Source organism: Danio rerio, chromosome 18, assembly GCF_052040795.2.
Source record: "Danio rerio strain M-AB ecotype USA chromosome 18, GRCz13ab, whole genome shotgun sequence".
NCBI classification, from domain to species: Eukaryota; Metazoa; Chordata; class Actinopteri; order Cypriniformes; family Danionidae; genus Danio; species Danio rerio.
This window is the reverse complement of record NC_141038.1, coordinates 19,543,707-19,555,751: the sequence shown is the minus strand read 5'-3', so window position 1 is coordinate 19,555,751 and position 12,045 is coordinate 19,543,707. Positions and strand designations below refer to the sequence as shown.

General features: G+C 37.7%; 1 protein-coding gene across 3 annotated transcripts in view; it reads right to left on the bottom strand.

Annotated features, from left to right (window-relative positions):
- peds1a (plasmanylethanolamine desaturase 1a) overlaps window positions 1–12,045 on the bottom strand; it is a 61,211-nt gene that overhangs the window by 12,804 nt on the left and 36,362 nt on the right. For all 3 annotated transcript variants that reach the window (XM_087291931.1, XM_087291930.1, NM_001080164.1), the window contains 1 exon segment: window positions 915–1,059. In XM_087291931.1, coding sequence (XP_087148057.1) covers window positions 915–1,059 — 145 coding nt within the window.

Sequence of the window (12,045 nt, the reverse complement as noted above, 5' to 3'; positions counted from 1 at the left end):
ATGCCTTGAATTTCACAGTGCGGGACCTAACAGGGTGCAAAAGTTTTAGTGAACGGAAAGAATTTTGCAATTGAGACAGCACTTAAAATTGCTGCCAACCTGGTTAGTGAATTGACTACTAAACAAGGGTGCCGATTGAGACGAACCCCAAGTTCTAAATTCAACAGCAGCTAATGCTTACTTTTGTACTAGTCATTTAATTTAAAAATAAACAAATCCTTGTGGATTTTAATAACTACATCTGCGTCTCTTTTTTTGGAGGCTGCTACTGTCCTCCGGAGGTCACATTTTCAGCCAGGCTTTCATACACTGAGGTAGCCTTCATGACTGAAGTTACATGTGTTTTTTTCTGCCAAGGCCACCCGGGGTGCCGAAATATAATTGGGTAAACTGGCAGAGGGCTGGGTTACACAGACCAAAACAATGCATTGCTTTTCAGATAAACAAGTATGTTCATTTAGCATGTTTTTTAATATCTGCTAACACTGGTATTTTTCTGCTTCATATTTTTAGCTTCGATCATATAAAAAAAAAAAAAATGATGCACTCAAGACATTAAACTACACTTCTCCTCTGCTTTTATAAAGAGGAAAGAAATCCACAGGTTTGGAATAACATGAGTTAAAAAGATGACAATTACATTTTTTTTGGCTGAGCTGTTCCTGTAACCCATGCAGGGTACAAATGGAACTGGGAACATTTTACCCTTTTCAAACCATATCCTCATTCGTCGATTTCCCAATTTTGAGGTATTTTAAGATGAATGTGGGACACATTGACGGCTCCAGGACAAGGAGTCTCACTCGGGTCACACTCATTGATTCTAAAATAGTCACGCTGACTCACTTTCACCACACGATGGAAAAGTGAGTGGATGTATGCAAGTGTGTGTGTGTGTGTGTGTGTGTGTGTACCTGGTGGGTAGGAGAGGAATTTATAGGCCATGTGGGCCAGAGGCAGGATGGTGATCATGCAGTTGTCTCCATTAGTCTCTATGAAGTCATGCCGTGTGATAGCCGTCGGATCAATGTGATGCTCCCGGAATGGGCGAATAAATGCCTGAATGGAAAGAGAGAGGTAAAGAGAGATGGGGGAGCAGAGGGAAGGGAGGTTAAGGTTCAATTGAAAAAAAAAAATGGGTAGGCGTGTCTGGGACTGTGATTTAGATCCATTACCCAGTGGTAATGAATGGGTACGTCTATGATAAAGACAGTGCAGGGTCAGAATAGAAGCTACTGTACAGTTGTTTTAGTGCTACATACTGGATGTGCAGTTTGGGGTGAGAAAAGAAAAAGAGAAGTTCAATATAAAATGTTTCGTATAGCAACAAGACACACTGTTTAAAGTTTGATTACTGAAAATGAGAAAAATCTGCAAATCTCTTCAGAACAATTATTTCTGAAATCTGACACATTTGACACTCTTGCATGCTTTTTTCTTCTTTTACCCTGGCCAAATTGATCATTTTTTCTGTAACTTACAAGAATGACACAAAATGAATGAGCAGACTGGTTGTTTAGAAAGGTTTTGAAGTTTATGTAAAGCTTTTATTTCTCTCTCTTTAGAAGTGGTGTTTTAATTAGTATGTTGTACTTTAGTTGCATAAAGTTTGTCATAAAAATCTGTACAATTTGTTTCTTCAAATGTATTACTAATTAACACTGACAACATTCAGTTTACAGTAAAGTGCTCAGCATATACAAGTACACCCCCTCACAAATCTATCTTTTGAATTCACATTTTTAAATTAGTCAGTACTGTAGCCAAATCTGGAGCTAATCTAACAAAATAACTTACGATAACGGTTCAAAAACTAGGACACCCAGATTTATATGCTTTTTAAATTTATTATAGCAATATTTTGCTTGAATTTAATTGTATTACCTTTCAATTTCTAAATATGTTTGGTGACAAAAATATTATTTTAATAAATATATCTGTATAATTAATCACAGTATGTGGTTCGAGTCTCGGCTGGGTCAGTTGGCGTGTCTGTGTGGAGTTTGCATGTTCTCCCTGCGTTCGCGTGGGTTTCCACCGGGTGCTCCGGTTTCCCCCACAGTCCAAAGACATGCAGTACAGGTAAATTGGATAGGCTAAATTGTCTGTTGTGTATGAGTGTGTGTGTGTGTGTGGATGTTTCCCAGAGAAGGGATGCAGCTGGAAGGGCATCCGCTGTGTAAAAACGTGCTGGATAAGTTGGCGGTTCATTCCACTGCGGCGACCCCGGATTAATAAAAGGACGAAGCCAAAAAGAAAAATGATAAATGAATGAAAATCTGTTTTGTGTAAATGCACCAAAATACATTGCCAATATTCCCTGAGGTATGGATACAAATTTAAATTTTCAAAATGGGGTGTACTTATATATGTTGTGAACTGTATATAATTCATGGAGAGATACAAAATAGTCCCAGATTTCTTAAAAGAGTCATAGTAATTAAAATAGTTTCACCAACAAAATTGCTCGAAATAATGCAATAATAACCAATTTTCACTTTTTTGTGAAATATATGTCCTAATAGTGTTTTTAGCAAAGTGGAACATATATATGTGTCAACATAAAAAAAGTGTTTTGTTTTTTTGTGACCCTTTAATTATTTGACTTAAATAATACAAATTGCATTTGTATTATAATAAATATTGTCTCATTTAAAACAAAACAAAATTCTCAAATGTGATCAATCAACTGGGGAAGCTTGTATGATATCAGTTTGTATCATTTGTACCCTACTGACTTATTTATCAAACTATAAAACTGTATTGTGCTAGCTCAAATTCCTGGTTATTACATTTAGATTACCATTTTGCCATTATAGGGGAGAGCGTGGACTAAATGTGGGACGAAAGTAACAAAGCGATTTTTTAAAGCCCTGATAACATTTGCTTTCCTGGCTTTAATAGCACATTCAGCATGCGACCCTTGATGGAGCTGCCAAATATCACCTGATTTCAAGACTGTGTCCTGCGGTTAAGTCCTAATTTCAGTTTTTAGGGCAGAAAGTAAAGTATTGTAGCGATTGTTTCTTTCTTATTACAAGTTGTGTTTCTCTTTTCGTGCACCACAGCAATGATCAATCTACAGGTTATTTAGTGCAACAACACATTCTTAAGTTTTCAGTTTAAAAGTAGATCAGCATAAAATGGCAAGAGTTCCTGTGGGGACAAAAGTAACACTTTTATTTATGTCCCATTGATAATAGCGATGCCTTATTTTTCACTTACACAGAGTTTTCAGTGTTTTGATTCATACGTTTTATAAAATTAATGCATACAGCAAATAATAAAACGAATTCTAAAATTGCATATGTTTTTTTTTACATTTTGCATTGTTGAATCGCTATTGAAACATTTTATGGAACTGAACTGTAAAATGAAAATGCTGTTTAATTTTAATTTTTTTTTTTTTAGCAAAAATAAAGGACATAATATGTTTGCACCTAACATTAACTACACTGACATTTTTTTAAAAAGATGATTCCTTGGATTAACTTTTTTTAAAGTGATTATAAATACATTTGGGCTGAATTTTAACGAACAAATAAATTTTAACATTACTAAATTTCATTTGTTTGTCTAAATTCAACAAACAAATAGTTTGCAACAATCTTGCAGAATAATTTTTAGTGTAGGTAATAGTCAGATATATTTAAAATAAACAAGATTAAGCCAGTAAATCTAGCAAACATTGTTGTTCCTTTTGACCCACCCGAAAGTAACACATACTTTCATCCCTGCTGATGGGGTTGCAATGTGTAACTTATGTTTAAAGTGGGGTTCTATTGGCATTGTTCTACATTGACACAAAATAACACCTGATTATGACAGAGCACTTTTGTGAGTTAGTTTCCACAGTAAAACAAAACATCTCTGTTAAAAACATTATCTTTTAAAATGAGGTTTTTATGAATAATGGTGGGGTGATGCGGTGGCGCAGTAGGTAGTGCTGTCACCTCACAGCAAGAAGGTTGCTGGTTTGAGCCTTGGCGTGTCTGTGTGGAGTTTACATGTTCTCCCCGTGTTCGCGTGGGTCTCCTCCAGGTGCTCCGGTTTCCCCCACAGTCCAAAAACATGTGGTATGGGGGAATTGGGTAAGCTAAATTGTCCGTAGTGTATAAGTGTATATGGGTGTTTACCAGAGATGGGTTGCAGCTGGAAGGGCATCCGCTGCGTAAAACATATGCTGGATAAGTTGGCAGTTAATTTCGCTGTTGCGAGCCCAGATTAATAAAGGGACTAAGGCGAAAAGAAAATGAATGAATGAAAAAATGGTACTTTGGTCCTCGCTCTCACCTACTGTAACTCTCCCTTACAACAAAGATTTAATAGATGTAATCTTTAGCTGTCAGAATAGTGCACTGCAACATTTGACCAGTCAATTAGAATGGTTGACTAGTTTCATAGTGGATGTAATTAGAATTTAGCAGGGAGAAAGTTTGTAGCGTAAAAATCTGTCAAACTTAGAATTTTGTCTAATAAAACGAACTACATTCTGTTGCATATCAATGAAATGAAGTGCGTGGAATTGCAATGTGTAAAACATGTCTAATAGTCTAAATGAACGGCATACAGTAATAGTTGGTCTAACAACCCAGCAACTAATAAATATCCACATCACAGACCCAGACCCAGATGCATGTCTGATTCTATTCCGTATGTGTTCCCCAACAATCAGCACTGGAAATGTAAAAAAGCCTACTTTGCCGTGGTCTGGCTGTATGGCTGGGTTGGGTAGGTTTAGATGTTGACTGATAGACGCAAATTGGTGTGTTGGCGGTACTAGGGCCTAAATGAAAGATGACGCATGCAGCACGAGCTTCGCGTTACGGAGCAGAGAGATAACCTGGCATTAAACAGCACTTCCCCACGGCTCCGATCCAGCATCATGAAAAACCATAACCCAGCAGCACCTGTCACTCACGCCCAGGAGCGCTGCTTTGAGACGGGCGCCCGTCTGCGAGCGCGCGGGTGTCGCAAAATGAAAGGGAGTAAGAGAAAGGATCGTATAAGCACAAAGGAAAATACAAGAATGAAGGTAATTTATTTCCCACATAAAAAGGAGGAATCGTTTGGAGCCACATTACCATAGCGTTTCAGAGACGGAGCGCGGGGGGAAAAATGTCATTATCGCGTGTTTGTGGGCTGAACTCAATCACACCTATATCTGAGAGCGCATGGCGACACTCTGCTGGAGCGGAGAAAACTATCTGTTGATATTTCGACAATTATGTTCCCTCCTGTTCTCCTCGTTTCCTTTCCGTCTCTCTGTGCGCGAGATTAAAAGAGCGCTAAGCCCCAGACAGCACACGGCGTGCATGTCGACTCACCGGCACGCTGCGGCAAACCTGCGCCTCGCCGCCGCTAATCCCACACCGTTTAACGGCCTGCCTCGCCTCGCCTCACCCGCCTTCTGCCTAATCACGACTCACATCTTCGGATTGCCCTGGCAACCCAGCCGAAGACCGGAGCCTGTCCTCCCCCACCCTTAACCCAGAGCACACATGAGAGATCCATTTAATTTCTCTTGCCTTTTCACCCCTCCTCCCCGCGCTCTTTGCTCTTAAGTGCCTGTTTAATCACGGTCATTAATGATTCTCCCTCAAGTTAGTGCTTCTTGTTTGAACATGTGGACAAAAAGCCATATATATCGGTCCGCTAAGTGCTGCCTTTAATCTGCTGGTTAAGGGTCTTAAAGCGCTGCGTTCTGGATGTCTGTAAATTCCCTGGCTTTTTTTGAAGTTCGATCACTCCCAGGTGGCCGATCCTAATTATCCTCGACAGCAGAAGGATCGGCGGTGGCTGCGGAGCTGGTGGAAACCCCTTCACGGTGGGGTGGAGCGGCCGAGCCGTTTTACAGCACAGACGGACCATGATGAAAGTGAGAGAACGCGGGCCCCTCGCCCTGATCCACAGCAGGAGACAGACAGGCCGTTCAGAGCAGGTCCTCTGTCTCAAACTCGTGGCCATGTAGTTAGACTCTGCGGTTCCATGACCATGTAAATACAGCCCTATTGCAGAAGCTGGACACTAGGTGTGGAAAGTGGGACCAAACTTTTGATATACTGGGGTGCGTTACCAAAAACCCTCGGTCGCAAGTACCGTTGTTACAAACATAGTTTGTTGATTTGGCATTTCCCAAATCCATCGTTCCAACGAACATTCGCAAACTGCGTCGCAAACTTGCATGCTTGCAACCACGCCACTATATTGTTAGAAGTATAGTTCCTGGTTGAGTTCTATTGACCGTTATTATCCCCCTACACCCTTTTCCTTTAGAACATTCTAACATTTAAACTTAGAATGATTTACAAAAAAAAAAAAAACAAGCAATGAAGTCATCTCTCTTAGGTGTCATTTACTTTCAAAATGTTTTTATAGTTCAGCGATCTTCGCAGTGCATATTGAAAACATTGATGTCATTTTGAACACAGCCGTGGCTCATGACGAAATCTATGGGTGACCTTTTATTTAAAAGCAGAATTTATGTCATGTCTCCAAAGCTTGTGAAAACAAAAAACATAGCTTACGTTAATGCTTTTAATTTATAGTAGGTTAACATTACTATATAGTTGGAACACTTCTGCAGTGGTTTGCATGTGCCAAATTGTAAAAGTAGACTAAAAAAAAAAAAAAAAAAAATATATATATATATATATATATATATATATATATATATATATATATATATATATATATATATATATATATAAAAATAAATATACACACACACACACACACACACACACACACACACACACACACACACACACACACACACACATACACATATATATATATATATATATATATATATATATATATATATATATATATATATATATATATATCCTACTTAATCATAATAGCAATCATCATCATCATCATTAATATTATTAATTTTATTATTAAAGTAGGATTTTTTTCATTTCTTAATAAATAATAAATCTTAAATTTTATTTCTTAATAAATAGCCTCATTATTTATTTATTTATATGATTTATATATGATATTAGAATATGTGTTAACTTTTGTAAGTGATTTTATGTTAATTTAGAATAGAATATGTAATATTTTCATTAATATTTGTAAAGGAAACATATAACGGTCTTATACGTATCGTTTACATTTCAACTAATATGAAAAACGAGTGCAAGTTTTTACCAAAACTAATATTGAATTTTTTCAATGCACGGATAAAATGATAGATCTGCGACAGAGAAACTATGAGTTTTTGCAAAGACTTGACACTACGTTATTTTCCCAAACGATGCATCATACTATGATAGTTCAGCCTTGAGTTATGTTGTTGTTTGGAAAACGCACCCCTGGTCATAAACTTCAGAGACGTAACGTAAATTCTGATTTTAAATAATTGGTGACCGTTAGCTTTCATAATGAGCCACGGCAGTGTACAAAATGGCATAAATGTTTTCAAAGTGCACTGCGAAGGGAGCGAAATTGTCAATATGAAGACCATAAAACTGACCTGTAAAAATACTTTGAAATCAAATGACACCTATCAGAGATGACCTAAATGTTTTTGTTTTTTAAAATCATTCCAAGTTTAAATGTTAGAATGCTCTAAAGGAATAGGGCAAAGAGGGGAAAACTGGGAATAGAACACAGCCAGGAACTAAGCTTCTAACCACAGCTCTAGATGTGGTTGCAAGCGTGCAAGTTTGCGATGCAGTTTGTAAATGTTCATTGGAATGATGGATTTGGGAAATGCCAAAATAAACAAACTATGTTTGTAATGATGGAACAAACCTTATTTTTGCAACCTTATTTAGCTAACAATGGTTTTCGGAAACGCACCCATGATGTCATGGTGGATGACAAAAGGGATTTTCTAGGGTACGATACATAATACAAGGCGCAATTTTGAGATTTTGGGTACTCGTACTGCATTTTACTTATAAAATAGTAGAATTAAAGGTCACACTTTATAATTAGGTTCATTATTTATTGTTAATTAATGCATTTACTAACATAAACAAACAATGAAGAATACATTTACTACTGTATTTGTTCATGTTAGTTAACGTTAGTTAATGAAAGTACAGTAGTTTATTGTTAGTTCCTGTTAACTCATGGAGCATTAACGAATGTTAACAAGCATGGACTTGAATGTTAAAAATGCATTAGTAAATGTTCAATTATGATTAATAAATGCTGTACATGTGTTGTTCATGATTAGTTCATGTTAGTAAATGCATTAACTAATGATCCTTATTATAAAGTGATACCGAATTAAAATATGCAAAATACACTTTGTGTTTATTTTTCTGCACAATATGCATTTGTTCTATAAATATACTTAAAATAAAAGACGTTTTCACAAATTTGTTGCTTTTTCACAATTTCACAATAACCATTTCTGACTCAGTGAGATTAAACAGGCCTTTTATGGTCACCTTTCATCATTTGCAAACATGCGGTCCATTTTTATAATATTTTTTCCTCTAGCTGTTGACACTACTTTATTATTTACAGAATGGTAAAAAGAAAAATCTAAAAAATAAGATTAAAAAGAAGTGTTTAGAATCTGACTTTATCCAAAGTCACAGCCATAAATCCATAATTCACAGCCAAAGCCATATCACCCTGCAGCCCAAGACCGGTTACTCACTGAAGCTAAGCAGGGCTGAGTCTGGTCAGTACCTGGATGAGAGACCACATGGGAAAACTAGGTTGCTGTTTGAAGTGGTGTTAGACCGGCCAGCAGGGGCTGAGTGAGTCCTAATGCCCCAGTATAGTAAAGGGGACACCATACTGTCAGTAAGTGGACAGTCTTTCAGATGAGACGTTAAAATAAGGTCCTGACTCTCAAATCCCATGTCACTTCTCATAAAGAAGTCCCCGTCCCCGGTGTCCTGGCCAAAATTCTTTCCATCAGCCCTTACCCATCATGGCCTCCCAATCCTCCGAATTGGCATTATCACTGCCTCTCCACTCCATCTATAGCTGGTGTGTGGTGAGCAAACAGGCGCCACTGACACGTCATCAAAGTGGAGGCTGCACATTGGTCTGGAGAGACTCCACTTATGATTGTGAGGCACTTTTGTGGGTGTATGGCCGTATTTAACCCTGCCGGTCCTACGCCACCCAACCCGCTCCAAGCTGGTATTGAACCGGCGACCTTCCGCATGGGAGTCGGTTGCTCTACCAAGGAAGCTAAAAACCATGGCCTCTAGTGTCCGTCGCTAGAGCACATTTAAAAGTCAGAGGAGTAAGGTTTACCTGCACAGCACTTACTAGCTGGCCTCCGTGACACATACATGATAAATGTGCTAGATATACACACACATTACATTATAATGTTCAGGCTATCTGTTTTGGAAATACTGGCAGCCGTTTTGCATAACATATGCTTCAATTGTTGATGCCTTAACAGATTTTTCCCTCACATACACGCGCATTCACACAGGCACAGTTTTTATATTTAGACTTCAAGTACTTTAAATTGTAAAAAAAATTAGAAGGAAATAGTTGTATGACATATATACACCATACATCAATTTCCTAAAAATAAAATACATGCACACATACTGTATCAGACAGTTTGATCTTGCAGTTATAAGCACAATACCGCCCTACAGGACTCCATCTTTATATGGCACACATCAGCCAGAGAACAATAGAAAAGATTGGTGTTATTCAAAGGATAAGGTCTCAAACTGTGAAAATTTCATGGCCACATTCACTGTCGAGTGTATTCTGATCATTGCTAAACCTGTATACTTGTCATTTCTTTTCACCATAATCAAATTGAACAGTCCATACTTTCAGTAGTAGCCTAATAATTGGCACGCGGGACCGGATTTAGCTTAGGTTGGCCATTTTTCCACTGCCAGTCTACTGCCCTATTCCACATAATAGCACAATGACCCCTGTCAGCATAAAAACACATAAATGCTCCCAGATTCATGGCCCCTACTTGTCTGACACAGAAAGCAAGTGTCGAGTGCTTTTTAATTGGACAGCGAGGGGGTGACCTTTTCTCTGATTGGGCAAGGAGAGTGCAACGGTACTATGCATTAATGCAACCCTCCCGAGTATGCCCTGCACCCTTTGGGGTTGAGTGTGGGTGGGGTTAAGATGTGGCGCTCCAGGAAAGCAGGAAGGGCTGAAGTCCCCAGGGTGGAGATGGCATTTCGCACTCGCCGTTTTTGAGCCTGGTAAACCACAACAGGCCAATAGAGCAAAAGCTGATATGAAAATTAAACAGGGTAATTTGTTAAAATCAAACAAGATACTACGCTTAGAGACCACACTGCGCATATGAGTGTGTGGCCAATGCATGTGTACGGGAAATATGGTGCCAGTGCACCCAACGTGCACACATACCCACAGCCAATCATATGTAAAGGCAGGGTAGTACATAACTGGTACGCAGCTGCACATGTGTGATTAAAAGTAAAAATTCAGGCCAGATGCAGTACAACAGAAGTGCTTTTGCATATCAGTGTCATCGCAGGGATTTTGGGACCATGTTAAACAGGTTATTGTAACATAAAAAATTTCCCCATATATCATTGGTAAGAATTAACAAATGTGTTAAATGTGTTAATGTAAGTTATTTGTTTTACAAGTAGCAGTACTGGTAAGCTTTGGATTTAGTTTACGTTTCCTCAGATTTAATTTTTTTGACTGTGAATCAGAATGACACTGGACACAGAACATTGGGTCGCAAGCAACTTTTCCATGCTCATGGCCTGGAGCAATGGTCTCAAACTCATTTCCTGGAGGGCCGTAGCTCTGCATAGTTTATCTCCAACCACCTCCAACTCACACCTGCTTAATAGTCCATAGTAATCTTGAAGGGTACTTAGTAGTTATTTAAATTAGCTGTGTTTGATGAGGGTTGGAGCAAAACTGCTGAGCTGTGACCCTCCAGAAATCTAGTTTGAGACCCACGGCTTAGAAGAATAATGTAAAATAAAGTTGGTCTCTGTGTGTGCGGACGGACTTGCAGTCAACAGCGTTGTTTCCATATTACCTCATATTATCTATAGGGATTTCTCTTGTGCACATACTGGGGACTGGCCACAACCTACAGCTGATCATGCAGTTGTGCATATAGAAATATGCTATATGGCAACAGTTCTCAATCTCTGTCCTGGAGGGCCGGTGTCCTGCAGATTTTAGCTTTAAACCCAATCAGACACACATGGGCTAGCTAATCACGTTTTTTCTAAGCTTTCTAGAAACATCCTTGCAGGTTTGTTGAGGCAAGTTTGAGTTAAAATATGCAGGACAGCGAGTTTGAGAACCCCGCTACAGTATATGACACTAAATGCAAATCACATACTTACAAATACATGTAAATTATAAATACAAGTTCATGTTTAAATTTCAGGATATAAAAACATGTGCTAAATATATACACAGATGCCACATTTATTTCAAAATATTGGAAACCGTCTGTTTATTTTGTATATGAATATGACATAATGTAGTGTAGCTGTGCTTAAACTGTCGACTAAGCAAAATCTCCAAGTACTGATTGGAGTACCAGACCAAAAAATGTATGTGCATGCCTGTAAATATGCCAAGGTTTTATAGTGACAGTTATGATATATACACTATCAGTCAAAAGTTTGGGGTCAGTAGGATTTTTTAATGTTTTAAAATAAACTTCTCCTGCTCACCAAGGCTGCATTTATTTAATGAAAAATACAGCAAAATTGTAAAATTGTGAAATGTTTTTGCACTATAAAATAGCTGTTTAGAAGTAGATTACAATTTAATAATTTATTTCAGTGATTAAATGATGAATTTTCAGCTTCATTGCTCTAGTCTTCAGAATCACATGATCCTTCAGAAATCACTCTAATATCATTATTATTATTATTAACGGTAATATTTATAAAAGCAATAATGATTGGAGTAATCATTAAATTTGAAACTACATACAATAAACAGTTATTTAAAAATTTAATAAATATTTACCTTTTTTAACATTTAATAAATGTAAAATTTCTTAAAGAACAGAATAATTTTCTTAAAAAAAAAAAACATGTAATAAAAACTAGAGACTCCATA